An 18,691-nucleotide genomic window follows, 5' to 3' on the forward strand; every position below is an offset into this window, starting at 1 on the left:
AGTGAACCAAATGCTTCATGGGATGGAAAAGCTACAGATTCCTTTGTTCTGTAAAATAAGCTTGAAGAAGTAAGATAGGGGTAGGCAACCTTGGCTCTTTTATGACTCGTGGACTGGCTCAGGAATTCTGGGAGTTGAAGTCCACAAGTCATAAAAGAGCCAAGGTTGCCTATCCCTGAAGTAGGACATAGTTTTTATGAAGATCTCATGTGCTGTAAGTATGAACATCATGTGTAATTTTATGTAACTGTAACTCATTGTCTCAGTTAATTGGAATCACACGTGTTCATGATTTTCTGATCTTTTTAAAGGTAAAAATCTACCCCATAAATCTGTTATTAATAGAAGCAGGCACATGCATTCTTGGATGGGATTTCTTGCCTGTTTTGCTGTTTACTAAATGGGATCTGCATATATCTGCTAGATGTGGGAGATATGATAAATTACGAAGATTAAACTTTTAAAATTATTTGTTAATTAATGTTGTTTTTTGCTTTTATTTCCCCATTTTTAGGGAGTACGAGTTTGGCTGCGAGAAAATGGCCAACATTATCCAAGCACTGTACTTTCCTGTGCAGAAGGAGTTGTTGTATTCAGGACTGATTATGGGCAGGTAAATGCATTGCTTCCAAATATGTTTTATGTGTACTATCCATATCCTGCTAAGTGAGTGAGTTATTATAGGTTTTCAGGCCATAGGCCAGTTTGGGGAGCAGTAATTTACAGTAATTCCCATGAGGTAACTGTTACTATTCTTTACAAAATATGTATTTGAAGGCATAAGGGAACCCTAAGAGATCATGGGAAAGTCTTCTATGTTTGTATAATCTTTCTAGATTTCCCTCCATCTCTTCAGCTTTTGCTACATTCAGTGCAGAGAAATGACCAACCGCTCCTGAATCATCTCCATGTATGTCAATCACTACACTGAGAATGTCCCGTCTTTTAAAATGACTAAATGTGATGATGATGATGATGATGATGATGATTTTAAGAGTGTATTCTTATTCCAAGAAAAAGAAGTGAAAGTTAATTACTTTCACTGTAAATGGCAGCCAAAATGATAGTAAGATCATAGAATTGGAAAGGACCATTGCATCAGTAGAGAAATCCAAATTTAAGCATCTCCAACAGATGGCTGATTAGCTACCACTGGAACTCTTCCAATTAATGGGAGCAGATCTCTCTCCTTCATAATTCGTTCCACTGTCAAACTATTCTAACCATTTGGAAGTTTTTCCTAACTTGCGATCAAGTTCCTTGCATGGAACTTAAGACCATTGTTCTGTGTCTCACAATATTGCCTTGAAAATGTAATCTTTCTTTTTCTGAAATATGCATACAGTCATAAGAGAATAGCAATTTTTGTTCTTGGCTGATTATGATTGTTAAAAGAGTTTTCCTCTTTAAAAGATTAAACACTCTACACACAAAAGAGTCACATGATATAATTCCATTTCTGTTAGTTTTTACACTAACAGAAGGGGATAAAAATAACCTTTTCCTTTAAATCTAATAAAACCAAACACAAAGGAAAACAAGTGTAATGAAAACATGAGCAACAGTTTGAATGGGGGTCCAGTGGATGACCACAAGCTGATTAGCCTCTCTAACATCAAACAAAAGAATGTTTAATTAGAGCACTAATAGAGGAGAGCTTGGCTGTGGGGGAAGGGGTCATGCTGGCTGGCTTCAGTTCCAAATGCTCTAAATAGAAGCAGCTGAGATTTAATATCTAAAAAATGTAAAATGTGTGCATTTCCCAGTCAAAACCACAGATGGTAAGTATCATGGGTAAAGGCCTTGGCATTCAAAAATCTTCCCTGAATTTACTTAACAAAGAAATCATTCATGGAACGGCTTTAGGCTAAAAAACAGAACATGGACCAGTATCTCCTGCTTTAAATAATAAGCACCTGTAAATTTCTTATCCATCTCCCATCCCTGCCCAGCTCCCATTTCTTTTACTGATTTTTGAAAGAGGCTTTTTCCTCTCCTCCTTGGGAACTTTATTTAAAAATACTTCAGCAGAACCTGAATGATGTGGTTAGCTTCAACTATATTCCTGTCTCCAGAGATTATTGCTTTCTCATTCTCTTTGGAGAGTATGTGGGAGGTGACAAGTGAGAAGTAATGGAAGTTTATGACTATCATAGGGTCTCAAGAATCCAGCCTGCATGCCTCAAGAATTCATTTTTAATGGATCTTTAAAGCAGATGGCAGCAACAGACAGCCAGGAGGCCTTGAACTCTTTTGAAGTAGGAGAATTTGAAGCTACTTTGTTGAAATGTGTGGGCGGTCACCTTCAAACTAATGTTTGTGGTTCACCTCTCTTTTTGCTTTTCTGTTTAAATCCAATTCTGCAGTTTATGCTCCCTTTTCAGCTTGCCAGTTCAAGGATTAGATAAACTGTTTCAGAAAGGATTTGGGGCTGATAATTTGCCTGACTATTCCAGGCTATTAGTTCAGGATTGTTCACTGAGAAAGCTAGTTGCTGACAAGACTTTTGAGTGCTTATTTACTAAGCGCTGATTTAGTACAGATCACAAATTCTATGGAGTGTTGAATGTGATAGAGTTTCCACTTGCCTATGAACTAATCCAACTCAGGCTTACCAGCCCATATTGGGTTTTACTAAAACCAATAACCCAACCTTAATAGCGAACTGCTAAATCCACTTCAACTCATTTTAGCTACCAAACTTCACCTTCATTTATAATCTTCTTCTTTCTGGGTTTAAAATGTCTGCATAGCAACTAAAAATAAGGCCTCTTCTTTCTCATGAATATAGTGTTCTAAGAGAACCTAAACAATATTCAGCAAAGTTTAGCACTGAGTTAGTCCAATTTGCTTGGATGTCTGCATGAATATAGAAGGAGCCAACAAGAAGCCATGGCTGAAAATAGAACTGGCTATAAGATTTGAACCTCATCTCAAAATTGCAGATCTAAGTTTAAAATGCTAGGTCTTTACTAAGATGGTTACTTCTCCAAAGGAGGAAAATGTTTTTCAGTTGCTAAATTTTAATTTAACACATTCATTCTTCTGGTCTACAAATTATTTCACCGTGTCTGGGGTTTATTTTGGATACAAGAAGTTGTATCCAAAATAGTTGTGGCACATATAAAAACAATGAAATAACAATAATAAAAATAATAAAATGTGCTATATATACATTGTTAAGGATTGTGATGTAATAGAATTATCAGTCCATTCAACTATTAACATATTTCATAAAGATAGCTACAATCAAATTGTAAAAATTGCATTAATAAAACAACTAAGGAGTATAGGTACAAACTTTGGGCCTCTTTTAAATACAAAAAGAAAGGAAGAAAACAGAACCATGAATAACACATTCAGCTTCTTGGAGCAGTAGAAATGTAATAAATTCCTATATAAAACATGACAAGAGTTGCATGGTGTTTAGTTTAGCAAGAATTAATCTTATTATAGCTGAAATGTTAAAATGTGAACACGGTGTTAGAAGTTAGTATTGGGTGGATTCATCTGTATACTTCATTTGTTTTGTTTTTACACACAGGAGTTGTTTAGCTTTTTATTTAAAAATGACATACACCTCCAGGCAAGTTATCAAAGTTCAAGCATCTGTCTAGTGCCAGGGTAAAAGAGAGTTACTAGCAGATGTTAACTGAGCATTGCTTGGAGATACATATTCACAAAACAATGGCTAAAAACATATGTTACTCATTGTCAAACTGACCAGCTTTTTATAACTAGCATTATCTTCCAGACTTTGTATGGATCTTCAAAATAGGTTTTAAAGGATATGAAAAGAAGCATTTATTACTTTCCAAATGTTAGGGGTCATGACCTCTTAAGGGGTCATTGGGTATTAAAGAGGACAAAGGAATTGGAACTGTAAAGCCTTTCTGATGAGACTGCCCTCATTCTTTGAAAGTCACTTTCTTTGAACTAAATTTGGTCATTTTTTAAAGGTTGAAGTACTACTGTGGATGTCACTGTGCTTGTATTTACTAAATGGATTCCCTGTTGTATCCTGTTGATTGTTATATTAACATCTTGTCAGATGTTACATGCACCTTGTTAACTGATAACATCTAGAAATGAAATACATTTCCTACTTATTTCTAAGTTTTTTATGCCTTTATACAAGTTTTTTTTTTTAAAAAAAATTGGGATTCTTTTGTCCTTCTATAGCAGGGGTTTCAAACTGCCAGCCCATGGGCCGGACGTGTCATCTAGAAGCCGTGCCCACCCCATTGCTGGCAATGGCAAAACCGTCCCGATACATTGCACGACGTCGCAAGTTTGACATGTCTGTTCCACAGCAAATGAGATCAAATTAACATAAGCAGACCTGTGTTTTTGAAATCTAAATTTATACCCAGGAACATCAAAATGGAGGCTGGAATATGCAGAGATTATTAAAACTCACCATCTGCCATTCTTCTTTATTTCATTTCCATTCTGTATATTTGGCTTTGTTATTAGTGAGAAGATACAGCAGTATCCCATTCTTCTTAAAAAGTGATTCTTGAAATGATTAAAACAATCTTGCTCTTAGTGATGCAAGTCTATTATACTTAGGTTAATTCAGGGCTTGGCCAATTTAAACATAAACATCTGGGAGTAAGCAATGATGATATCTTTCTTAATGGACTATTTCTGGCTCTGGTAAAAGTACTTGGATGATCTATAATGGAATAATAGCTAAAGAAATATCAGTTAATGTATGTTATTGTCTATGGGGATTACTGAATAGTTCTTTATAGTACTAGTCCTATGGCTATTGAAACTGAAGTATATGTTAAACCAGATAATTGATAGTGCTATATAGATAAAAATGGTATTCAATAGTGCAATCCTATGATCAAATATGCTCAGAAATAATTTTTCAGCTTAATGATGATTACTTCAAAGAACAAAGAGGGGAGTAGCTTGAATGTTTGCTGATTTACATTAAACTGGACTAGCTTTATAATTTTTTTTTATCAATATAAATCTTTATAAATTTTTGGGATCTCACAAAAGCCTCTAAAATTTATTTATGCAAATACTTAAAATGTTGATTCTCTATATAGGTTCAAATCCCATCTGTTCTTTCCTATGCTTTTCTTACATTAAAGAAAGAGGATTATTTTTGTGTTGAGATTAATGCAGACGTACAAACAGTTTGAAAGGTTAAATTTGGATTTTAAGGCATATATTAGTTATTTACACAGACATGCAGTTTGATCTAGTGGTGAAGGCATCAGGCTAGAAATCAGGAGATGCTGAATTCTAGGCTTCCCTTAGGCATGAAAGTCAGGTAATTGACTTTGGGCCAGTCACAATTGCATCACAGAATCCGGGTGTCAAGCTGGTCGATCAATTCCTGTTGCAACCAGTGGATCAACACTTGGTTGATCTGAAAAAAGTGGACCCTGCACTTCCAGGAAAAAAAAAAAAAAACTAGGAAGAAAAAAATTGTTTACACAAAATAAATCAATCTGCTCCCCCTGTGTACCCGCCATACTTTTATGTCTTGATAGTTGGTATACAGTATGTTCAGATGCGAAGCACAGTTAAAAAGCTTCTGTCAGTGTGAAGTTAGATTAATTGTTCAAAGCTTTGAGTGACACAGAAGTATAAAGCTTTGCTTAGGTATAGCAAAAATACAGTTTCTGATGTGCTTAAGAGGAAGGGTGTCTGTGTTGTCCAGGAGAAATGCATGCAGCTCAAAGAAAATAGATGAGACTGATAACTTGTATAATATATTGAGTACAGGTAGTCCTCAACTGGCGACCACAATTGAGCCCAAAATTTATGGTGCGAAGTGAGAAATCTGTTAAGTGAGTTTTACCCAATTTTATGACTTTTCTCGACACATTTGTTAAGTGAATCACTGCAGTTCTTAAATTAGTAACATGGTTGTTAAGCAAATCTGGTTTCTCCATTGACTATGCTTGTCAGGTCACAAAAGGGGATCACATAACCCTGGGAAACTGTCATAAATGTGAGTCAGTTGTCAAGCATCCAAATGTAAATCACTTGACCATGGAGATGTTGCAATGGTCATAAGTGTGAAAAATGGTCACAAGTCACTTTTTCAGTGCTGTTGTAACCTTGGAATGGTCACTAAATGAGGACTACCTATATATTTTTTAATTATGCTATTGCAGACATTTAATAACTTGTTCTCAAAGTTGATAGTAAGTCTGTAATCTGTGGAACAGAATTTTGAGACAGAATGTTTGAGATTGCGATGTCAGAAGTTAGTTTTAGTCACAGTTATAACACAAAAACTTTCCTGCTGTGGAAAAATTGGCAATGGTGGTAATGTTGCTTTATTTGATCTTTGTCTGATTTTGCTGCTGAAGCACTATTGCTCCCTATGGAGAATCCAGACAAAAATAAAGGCAAAGGAGGTGCTGAGAAATAAAACAGAATGCATATCTGTGTTTGGAAGACTCATCTGTTTTGTGAACCGCAAAATAAATATTCTAAAACAACAAACTCAATCAAGTGCTACTTGAGGGGGGAAAGGCATGAAAACTAGATTTGGAATGACTTGCTTGAACTCTTGGCTGCATATAGTATACAATATTATCCTGCAGGAGAACATTATTGGCCGGCAAGAAACTTGATCTAAAACATTTCTGCCAAGAACTCTTAATGCATTCTAAAGTTTTGGATTTTTTTGTTTTCTTCTCTATTAGTCTTCTTTCCTCATCATCTGATACTATTCCCCCGGCCTCTTCCTCACTAGTCTATTTAAGTCCAGTCTATTTCCTTGCTTTCCTTCATTTGTGCAGGGTCTTCTCTCTGCTCAATTCCCCTCCCCCCCATTCCCATAGATTGGCAATTCAGCCAGTTACTACCAGGCATATTGTGTGTATCACTCACAAATTCCTTAGTACTTTTATGTAGTGCATGCATGGCATAGGTAGGTATGTAGCATAAGTAACTGCACTAGCATAAGTAAATAAAAATTATACACAGTGTAAACATATCATAATCAAATAGTGTAAACAGTGGAAAGTAATTTCTTATGTAATAATACAAATGTTTCCTAATATTACAATAATTGTCAGAATAAATAAGAAACGTTTTCCAGCTTCATAAGGTTCTTGCCAAAAGAGGCATTTTTAAGAGCCTTTTGAAACTTCAAGACACTCAAAGGAGGGTTGGTAGAGGGTAGGAGCAAGGGGCAAAACCCTAAAACATGAGGTAGAAAAAAAAAACTAACCTTGATTAGATGAGCAAGCTTATTACTGTAGAGATTGGGGATTGTGCAAAAGTTATTTCTGTGACACTAGCATTTGTTTATGGAAGAAGTAATTTACCAATAGAGGAGAATATTTGTAGCTCAGGGCTAAAATGAGGGAACCTTGGTGCTCTCTGAGTTTGGTTGTATTTTTGCAAATGTTTCATTACCCAAACTAGGGTTTAGAAGTAATTTGTAATTATTAAATAAGAAGTAATTTATTGTTCCATTATTGGCATTGGAGTATTGGATAGATATATGGGAGGGGGGGAGGGAGGGATATAGATGTGCATACACAGTTGTCATGCTGATTGTGTACATTTTTCATCTAGTTGTATGTGAAACCTAAAATATATCAGAGAACCTTTGTCCCAGTTTCCTTTCTCTTGACATAAACATTTGTTCTAGTGAATCACCAATGTCTATACATAATGGAAAAGTAGCTAGTTCACAATGAAATAGGAACAAGTAGATGTATGGTGCAAATACTATCTAACAATGATAGTTGTTAAGGTGAATTTTAATTTATATTTGGCATCCTGTTTCATAATACCAATTTAAGAAATGTGAAATTTGCTATTTGTGGTCAATGTACAAATAATAATCAATATTTGCTTTTGCTCTGTTACGTTATATGCAGTAGTGGCCAAAATTGTGGAAATCTTTTGGGAAAAGTGTACAGTAGAAATGCCACCTTCGGTTAAGCTTCCACCAGTTTTTCTTCTAATTTCTTTATAACTGCAGCCTTGTTCACTTTATAATACTATTTTACATCGCTTTCTGGGCAACCAGTCAACTCTTTGTACCATTACTTTAATTTTATTACATTTTACAAGCTCACTAAATGAAAGAACACAAAAAACCCCAACCAATTTGATACCGATTACATAACACACTGACAAATGTCCTCTCAGCTTCAATACATGCCATCAATAACTGAATCCTACTATGATCTGATTGGCTCATTGCCAAAATAAGATGTCACATGCTCATTGGCTACAACACACATGCTCATTGGCTATAGTCAGATGAAGGAAAGCTACCTGATATCAACTTAAGCAAGTTGTGCTTCCTTTTTCTGGTTATTTGGCTATAACTTTTCATAGAATACAGTACAGATAATTGAACACTTTGTTGCATTACACTCTTGATTAAATTATCTTTCCATTGATATATAATTTTATGGTACTACTCCAGAAAAAAAGTGGTGTTATTAGCCATCAAACCTCAAAAATACACTTTTCCCAAAAGGTTTCCACAATTTTAGCCACTACTGTATTTACCTTTGAGAACTAGCTAAATGAATTCTCTAGAATTACAGGAACTCTTTAGTTTAATATGAAATCAGTAATTCAGGCTTTAATAAAAACAAACAAGCCAACTCAAAAACCATTTCCATCTTTCTACCTTTTTAGATGTCCATTCACTGTGATTTCAGTAAAAGCATAGTCATAATAACTTGCCTTGTAAGGCAAAGGTTGTTGGTTTGAAACCCATAATTTTTTTATTGATAATTTTTCTTTGGGACTTACACTTCTTCCTGCCCTTTTTAAAATTAATAAATAAAAATGGTTTTAACATTTTGGTCTGGCTTTGAACTAACAGTCTTCAGCCTTGAACTATATTGTAGTAACACAATAATCATGTTAAAGATAGATGAACAGCACTTAGGGAAAAATTCAGTTATAAGGAACATTTAAACAACAAAAGCATTTTCTTATGTCTGCATATGTGTGTATATGAATGGCTAGAATTATAATAGTTTCCCATTTGAAACGATGTTGAGTTTATCTATGTGTTGTGAGATTAAGGACTTTTCATCATGTATTCTGACTGTAGATGACTCCTGTTTTTAATTCTGGATCCACTACAACCATTTAGTGTCACTGTCATGCATAAAGACACCGAAGGCCCCCAAAACATTTTAAGCAAACTAAATGACCCATAAAAATTGTGACATGAACTGTTTTTGTTGATGAATTGCATGCAAACTCATTGTAGCCCTTTCCAAAAATCTAAAACACAATGTAAATGTGAGATTAGTGTAGTGTACTATAGTTTTTCTACCCTCTACTGTTCAGACTTTTTTTCTCTCAACATGAAAAAGAAGGACAGAGACAGACTTGGAGTTGTCCCCTCATCTCAGATTTGATCACTTTTGTTTTGCATAGCTGATCTGTATCCTCTGATCAGTTTGGAACTCAGCCATGTGTAATATATAATGGAAGCTTGAAATGTTTCCCAGTGCACCATATTATACATAATTCTTACTGATAAGGAATTAGGAGTCATCAGGAAAACAATGGGTTCAGGCAGCAAGGCACCTTTGTTTTATTGCCCACATATGTGTGATACAGTCAAGAATAAAAGCTGCTAAGTATTTCTAAGTAGTATAGGCATCCTGGTTTAGCATAAATGTGTTGCAAATGGATAAAGTTCTCTAAATACATAACTGGAATGACAGCAACTTCAACATATGGTAGTCTACTCAAAAAACACCCTTACGGATCACACATTAACACATGTGTTATATGCTATTATTTGATTGTTTGAAATGAAGAACAAAGCCCTAGATTTAAGCTGCAGAAGAACTGTCCAAGTTTATTACTGATGAATGAAATTCCCTTTGCTTAAAATACTTCATTCTGAAGTCTTGGCTTGCTGAAGCTATATATTTTATAGCAGATAACACTAGTATAAATTAAAGAATGCTGTAAATAATACAGAATAGAGGAATATAAAATGGAACATAAGTATTATAGAAATTGAAGCTGATCACACAAGGAAACTGAAGACAACTTCCTCCCCACCACCACCATAGGCTAAAATAAAAAGCATGGGAAAAATAAGGTTGAAAGAAAGAAGCTGTTCTGGTTAAAAGCCTAAGATTAATCCTTCTGATTTTGTAAAAAAAAAACACTCTGACCTAGAATCTTAAAATGAACAAATAATGTCTCGATATTTTTTTTCTTCTCACTGGAACCTGTTATCACAGCTGGACTAAAAGGATTTCTCAAGGTTAAATAAACCTTGGACGTCTGTTATGTTAAAATCCTCTCACAATGTTTTTCTCCGGTTTTTGTTAGCACTAGTATTTGGTTGGTTGGCTGCTCTAAACATTGTGTGTCTGTGAGTTTCTGTGAAAATACCTACAGCGCTGAATCTTTAAAGAAAACTTAAATTGCTGGAAAGTTAAGGAATATTTGTACATTAAGAGAAAGATTTCATTTATGTGTAAAGCTTGGTGATACTTGTGAGAAAAAAATATACAGTAATGTTCTCTTGGGGCCTATTCTGATATAACTTCAAACTGTAATCTAATGTTTTTTAATTAAACCCCAGGAAGCCTGTGATTCACATGACATTTTTGGAATCTACATTTCAATCCATTTTTGCTATTAGCTACAACTTATTGTTTATTCCTAGCGAGTAGAGTGTAGTTGGAATTTGACCACAGATGAGAAGCACAAACAAGGACTCTACCTGACTTACACTTAGGTGTTAACCAAAGTTTTCATTTTGTTTTGTATAAACCAGAAACCAAATGTTGTGCTTGTGAATGAGGTAAGGAGCAGTGTTTGAAATTGTGCCTCTTGAGGATTTATTAGTATAATTCAGGATCATGTAACTTTTTTTTTTTTTTGCAACCCCCCCAAATTCTCAAAATTGTACCAGGGATATTTGATGAAAAGCTATCTATTAATAGTAATGCAATTCCAACTAATTTAAGATGAGAAAAATAAATTGATGTGGTAAGCATCCAGTTTGCTTAACCCACCAATTATCAATGAAAGAAAAACAAGAAACATAACCTGAAAATTCTCAGCTTGCTCTTTCTATTGATACTATCTGATTGCTTCCATTGTCTCTGTAGCTTTCAATAATGGTATGAGATTAAAAAGTAATCTAATTGGCTACAAAAAGATTCCACACCCTTGGTAAAATGCCAGATTAAAGATCTAAAGAAGCCTTGATTTTAATCTTAAAGAATTGTCTCCTCCATGTTCATTAATAGCATTCTCTTTTAATAAATGTATTATGGGGGTTGTTTGTAAAAGAATCAGAATAAATTAATGTTGTAATAATAATAAATCAGATATGCCTTGAAAGTGGTACTGCAAGTTTGACAAGAAATGTGAGTATGAGAGGTTTTCCAATTTTATTGGCTCAGTTGTGTATTTTAATGACTTCATAGATACAGGTTTTTTTTAAAAAAAATAAAAAATATTGCCCTGGCATGAAGTGTAAGGGATGACAAAGTCTTCAGCCACTGCATAAGCCAATAATAAAATAGGTTTTGTAAAATTTTGGAAACTATATAATAATGGCAGTAAAGTTATGTTAATTAGAGTATTTTAATTTCATAGAGTGTGTTTCTCAACCTTGGCAAGCTTAAGATACATGGACTTCAACTGCTGGGGGAATTGTGGAAGTTGAAGCCCAGCAATCTTAACTTAACTGAGAAACATTGCTGTGTAGAGTGTCAAATCAGCAGTCAGGTTTCTCATAAAAAATAAGCTCCATCAATTTGCCTTTAATAAAAAGGTTTGAGAATGTAATATATTGCCTTTAATAAAAAGGTTTGAGAATGTAATATATTGAGTGAAAAACAGTTTTTTTTTTCTGAGTGCTTGTAGGAAATGAGATTTGGATAAAGAATGGATAATATAAGTCACTAGTAGATTTATTTTGTTGTAGGTTAGGTTTAGTCTGCAGAACTATATAACCATAAACATTGGAAAGATGCTTGATCAAGAATGATGTGGAATATTTTGGCACAGTCTTCAAAGAAGTATTTTTCTCATTTCCTGTTGTAAACCCACTTTTGGGCCACTGAAAACATACATGTGAGTGAGTATGTGTCAAGTGATACTATTTTAAAAGGTGTCTCAGGGAGTATCTCACAACTTTTGTTTATTGGTTAATCAGTCAGAAGTGCTGGCTTGATTTTAATCCATCATTTTATCTTTAAAATATTCTTAGTATAATGCTTGGTAATGTAATTGTATTTAGAGTTGAAATTAAATTAACCCTAATTACTTTGGGAAATGAAGAGGGGCTAAGCAAGAGGCAACCAAGTCCAAGAGGGCCTTTGTATAAATTCATTTGTATGCCAGTTGTGGTTGGTCCTTGGTTGGGAGTCCTTGTTCACAGTCCTTACACTTAGTTACTTTTCAACTGGGCTATTGCAATACCCTCTATATGGGACTATCCTTGAAAAGCAAAAAAGGATGTAACTGGTTCAGAAACAGCAGCCCATGCAATTTTAGGTATATTATGGTATGCTTACATAATGAGCTGTATTGGTTCCCATTAGATTTCCAAGTGCAATTCAAGGTGCAGGTTATCAACTTTAAAAACCTGCATGGACAGATAATTTGATGTTTAAAAAAACTGCTTATGATTTCAAAAAAAGGACTGTGCATTTTGATGCTTTAACTTTGGCTGTGTAAATTCAGTATAACTTTGTATGTGTATTGTTTGTGTGTCTATATAAATATATAGGAAAATACACATATATGGCATTGCCAACATATCCGTCTGACAAAAGCAATATTGCAATGTTGTAACTCAAGCTCAACCCCATTTGGACATCACAGAAATATAACACAATACTAGATTTGTTATTTTGGCAAAAGTGGCTGGAACTGTGAATACATAAAATTTATCCAGAAAGACCTATCCATAGTAAAAAGCAAGAACTGACGAGTGGGAGGGCACATGTCCAATAGGAGGACATAATAGCTTGATCTTTGCACTAAATACCTTGTGTGCTGCTGTCAAAGTGTCTTGATCCAAACAGGATTTTCTTAGCTGGTTTAGAATCAAATCAATTTTTGCACAGAAAAGAAGCAACTGAAAACCAATTTTAATATAGGGCAGTGATGGCGAACCTTTTAGAGTCTGAGTGCCCAAACTGCAACCCAAACCCCACTTATGCATCGTTGGGTGCTTGGTGGATGTGACCCATTGGGTGGGTGTGGCCCATTGGGTGGGTGTTCTCCATTGGGTGGGCATGGCTGCGGTGGTAACGGCAGACAGGGTGGGATTAAAAAGTTCAATCAATCAATTCCAACTTTGCGAGATCTTTTTTTCCCCGCGAGAAGTTGAAATTGACTGATTGATTGAACCTTTTTTTTTTGCACACGGTGGCGGAGGCCTAAAGCGAAAAGGTTTTATAAAACCCAGCTGAAGGCCTAGGACTGGGGCGATGGCATGTGTGCCCACAGAGAGGGCTCTGAGTGCTGCCTCTGGCACCCGTGCCATAGGTTTGTCACCACTGATATAGGACTTAAGGCTCCAGGTTGGATAGTAGGAAACAGTGGGTTCTAGTCCTGCCTCAGCCAGGAAAGCCAGCTAGGTGAATTAGGGCCAGTCATTTTCTCTCAGCCCAACTGTTGGGGAGAAATGTGCCAGGGGCCATCTGCATTGTAAAGACATGCAACGTCTGGTAACCATCCCTTATCACTCCATTTCTCATAACAACTTTGCATCTGTGGATTGGCTGGAAACAAAGTGGACAGTTGGGTATGGTGGAGGGGTTTGAGAAGGGAAATTGTAATGTAACGTTTTGCATGGAAATTCTTTAGATCTTGTAATGTCCTGCCTCAGCTAGTACTCCCAAGAAAGCAGAACTCTTGAAACTGGCATTGTTTCAACAGGAACTTTTATTGAGAGACAGTGAAAGCAGAAAAGCAAGGCAAGATCTAAAGCAGTGATTCTCAACCTGTGGGTCGGGACCCCATTTGGGGTCGAATGACCATTTCACGGGGGTCACCAAACCATGCTGTCCGCCATTTTTTTCCCTTTTCCCTAGCTGTCCTACTCCCTCTTATTGGTGGCCACACCCACTTGGGGGTCACCACAACATGGGGAACTGTATTATGGGGTCACGGCATTAGAAGGGTTGAGAATCACTGATCTAAAGAATTCCCGCGCAAAACATTCCTCTCCCTTTTCACACCCAAAGAGCTACATCAAAGATGGAGAACACAAAGTAAAGGAAATACATCTGTGAGCCTTCCTCCCAACAGAGTGAAACCTCCCCCCTCCCTTCAGAATGGCACTTATAATTCCTCATTAATTTATTTCCATTTGACTCCAACCTTCAAAATTACATTTCATAGTTTTTCATACCTTGCTGTACATTTGCTTCTTCATCAGGTTTCTTTCTTGCTTCCCTTGCAACCCTAAGGTCAGCTCCAAATATTAATATTAATGTTCTCCAGATTATTGATCATCACTATATCTTATTATAGTGCAATTCATGGGAGAAAAGTGTACTGTGTGAAGAAGCATTTACTTTTAGATTACCTTGGATTATTGACTATTCAGCTCCATTGGATGGCCTTGGGTTATTTGGAAAGGGAGGATTTTTTCCTCTCTACTTTTTCCACACCCACCATCATTTTTAATACCATGATTTTTTTACTTTAATTTTTTTAGAAGAGTTTCTCCATGAGTAATTTTTCTAGAGTTTTTATAACATCTTTTTTGAGCCACAGTTATCAGAAGTATACACAGTACTCCAATTGTGTTTGCACCAGAAGTTTCTAAAAAAATATTTTCATATTGCATTAATTTTATTTCATTGTTAGTGATCCTTCAATTGGAGTGTTTCTCTTTCAGTGTGGCATTGAATTATCCATTACTACCCCTCTATCTATTTCCTGATGTCCTGCTTGATTACTGTTGGGTGGAATGCAAACTGCAATTTTTAGTTTTCCCCCCAACATTTGACTACATTCAGACAGAGTTTTCATGTTCCTAGTTTTGAGCATTGTTTTTGAACCTTTCATTTTTTCTTTCTCATTTTATATACCTTAGAGCAGTGGTTCTCAATTTTTTTAATGCCGCAACCCCCAACCGGTTGTAAGTCAAGGACTAAACCGGTCGTAAGTTGAGGACTAAACCGGTCGTAAGTCAAGGACCGGTTGTAAGTTGAGGACTTTCCCTGCCCGGGAGTGCCGCGCATGCGTGATGCCGCCCCCTGCGCCGGCCGAGGCGTAGCTGGCAAGCGGCAGAGACGGAACAGGCCACCAGCTGGCCCAGCCCAAGGGAGATAAGGCACCCGCCAGAAAAGGGGGAAAAAATGGCGGACAGCCTTGCTTGGCGACCCCCGTGAAATGGTCGATCGATCCCAAATGGGGTCACGACCCATAGGTTGAGAACCACTGCCTTAGAGCTTATGCACCAGAGACAAATTCTTTGTGTGTCCAATCACACTTAGTTAACAAAGAATATTTTATTATTCTATTCTATTCTATTCTATTCTATTCTATTCTATTCTATTCTATTCTATTCTATTCTATTCTATTCTATTCTATTCTATTCTATTCTATTCTATTCTATTCCATTCCATTCCATTCCATTCCATTCCATTCCATTCCATTCCATTCTATTCTATTCTATTATTCTATTCTTAGGTAATTGTTATCATTAACTTTCATCTGCTAGCTCAATTCAGGCACTAGCATATTTTGGGAGGAGTTGAGAAGGAGGAAAAAATCATAGAGCTGTTTCCTATGTTATATGCTCTCTTCCATTTCCATGAAAAAAATAGATTAAAGCCATTTCTCTTACGTGAGTGTAACTATGCTGTTCCCTGAAGTGAAAATGTAGTTGCATTTCTACACATGTTATTGTTGGGGGCTCATTTTATTGTGCGACTTGTGCAGAAATGCCAGGGGTCATCTCCTTGGAGAACGGCACCACACATTCTTGTGAGAGAAGAATTCCCTGAGAATGGGCTCCAGCATGAATCTGAAAACTTGGAAGACTAAACTCCTGGTTCTGGTAACCGACCCAGGTTGGATCCTGCAAGGGCAGCTAATTCCTTTACTTGCTGTCTATAATAGTAACCTATTTTGGATCTACAGGATATGTGTATCTAAGAAAAACTGTAAAATATTTTGGAAAATTATAATTTCGCTCTTTGTGCAATGACATTCTCAGTACGATGTGTTTAGTTATTGCTTTCCACCAGATATGCTCTGACTATGGCATATAATACAAACCAAATACAAAAAATACAAATAATCGTACAAAGAAAAAGAAAATAATATGTATTCTTGACTACACCAGCTAATACATGCCACAGGAGTGCTCATGTGTTATCTTCTTGATCTTCCACTCTGCCTCCAGTCATATATGTCTGAGAGTATTTCTGAGAAATGGTTTGGTGTCAGGTATTATTTTGCCTTAGTTCGCACTTTTCCTTCTTTTTTTTATATGTAGCACAGTATAGGATGGAAGAATACAAGAAGTGGACAGTCAACAACTGAATTAGTGGAAGCAAACAATTCTATGTATCTTTAAGCGGGAAAGCTTCCATTATTTCTGTTGTACAGTACAGGTAGACTTGTTTCAGCTCTAATTCCAGTAGAGAAATCTCTGAATGATTTCTTTCAAATGTACATTGGTAATGGTATTGATTGATAGGGAACATAATTAAAATGCAGAATGTATAAAATCAAGGAAAAATTAATGTGATTGCTGAGTTAACACCAACTTAATTACACATAATCCAATTAATGTATAAAATCAACTATTAAGTGTGACTGGCACAATTCAATTGAAATCATTCTTGGTTTTTTTTTTTTTAAAGTCTTCATCTCCCACTTTGGCTTGGAAAAAAGTACATTGATCAATCTAGAGTAATAGTTAACTAATTTCCCAAACTTTTTTTTTTCAGAGCAAAAATACTTATAAAGGCAGGAAAGTAATTGAGTTAGTAAACTGATACTTGAATGTTATTCCTTTAGCCTGAAAATTGAGTACTCAAACAACAGAATATTCTGCTCTATGTAAGATATTAATATCTGAAGTAAAAGGCTAGTCTGAATCTCACATTCTTGATGTGCCAATTCTCCTCTCAGTGCAGATATTTTTTATTTTTTATATGGTAGAACCTTGACTTGATTGAGTCCCTGCTTCCAAATAAAAGTGAAAGAATTCCAATGCAGATTAACCATTAGAATGAAAATTAGACCTTAATTTGTATAAATTTCTAACAAGAGATCTTGTGTTTCCTTGGAATTTTACAGGTTTAGTCCCAGGCTCACATTACCCGTTGTAAAATCCCCTATTGGCCATGGCTGACATTACCCTCATTGAATCACGGCAGTATAATTTAATTGCTTGATCACACTTTTTCAACACAGAGAAACTTTTGTCTCTAGGAGTACTGACGACTGCCTGAGATTTTTCTTGTACTCTTTTTAGAAAGCCACAAGCAAATTGCAGTTTATAGGGTGAGAAAGTAAAACAGAAAATGACTGCAGAGGCAAATAGCCAAAGAGGTTGTTAAAAAAAAAAAATCAAGATGTGAGTATGACATTTACGTATAAAGGTACTATGGAATATCCGATGTTTCATTAATCAAAATAAAGTCAAACAATGAAGTTAAGAAAGATTTACATTTGAAAAAATTGGACAAAATGAAGTTGCATGTGTGTATGTAGCTTTCCTATTCAGTAAGAATACCTGTAAACTCTTAATCTGCATTTAGAATACAAGAATTTAAGATTTTTACTGCTCATGCATAATGTCCAGATTTATTGGTACATATTTTATTGCACATGGCCTAGAGTCACTCTTTGAAGGAGTTGGGCAGTTCAGAAATGTAATAAATAAATAAAAATAAATAAATTAGGTGACAACTAGAACAAAAGAGGGAAAGGGTAAGGATCAGTGAGAACTACAGTAGTACAGAAGTAAAACCTTGATTTAATGGACTAATAGGGGAATGGGTACCTATTAAAAGAGAATGTTTGTTAAATTTGAATGGAATTCAAAATATTTTACCCATGAATAAAATAGGAATAAGATTTCATGCATGCATAAACGGTGGGTGAGATTTTACACAAGCATAGACAAATGTTGTCCATTGCATCTGAAGTCTACTAAATCAAAGTCTGTTAAATGGAGAGTTTACTTTAGGAGCAAGACCTTCTAAACATTCCTCCTCTTCTTTAGAGAAAAAGTTCAGTTCCTTGGTCAGTTTTCTTGAGTCAAATGCAATGTCTTCTGTTCTGTTGGTTGTGCCTTCAATTCTTGCTACCCATTGCTTGTCTAATTGCAAAAAGCTGAGAAAATGCTAAAAGAACAGACATCATAAAGAACTGGAAGTAGGAGCCAAAGAAGAGTTGGGAAGAAAACAAACCTAAGGAGAATCCCATTTAGAGGCTATGCTGTTTGGCAAACTTGTACAAGAAATCCGTAGCTTTGAACAGTATATTTAAGAGAGCTGGAATGTGAATGCTTCAAGCTCACAGGAGGTTGAGGTTCATATTTAATTAATGTAAATAATAGTTTATTTCTGTTTAAGAAGCCCCAAAGTTTCATGGCAAGTTATCCACTTACTGTCAGGCCAAAGCCCAAAGATGAGAAAATGAGATCCAATCCAATCCAGTCCTGTATTTGCTTAAATCTAATAGATAGAATCTTGTCAAACTAAAG

The 18,691-nt window shown here is 35.6% G+C and overlaps 1 protein-coding gene across 1 annotated transcript in view; it reads left to right on the top strand.

Annotated features, from left to right (window-relative positions):
- The window catches only part of MYO10 (myosin X), a 155,985-nt gene that overhangs the window by 43,430 nt on the left and 93,864 nt on the right, over positions 1-18,691 (top strand). Inside the window, exon 2 of the mRNA XM_039346765.1 lies at positions 515-613. Coding sequence (XP_039202699.1) covers positions 515-613 — 99 coding nt within the window. The remainder of the gene's footprint in view (positions 1-514; positions 614-18,691) is intronic.

The sequence above is a fragment of the Crotalus tigris genome, unplaced genomic scaffold (genome assembly GCF_016545835.1).
Source record: "Crotalus tigris isolate CLP2741 ecotype Arizona unplaced genomic scaffold, ASM1654583v1 scf7180000018018.2415403412:4055106, whole genome shotgun sequence".
In the NCBI taxonomy this organism is placed as follows: Eukaryota; Metazoa; Chordata; class Lepidosauria; order Squamata; family Viperidae; genus Crotalus; species Crotalus tigris.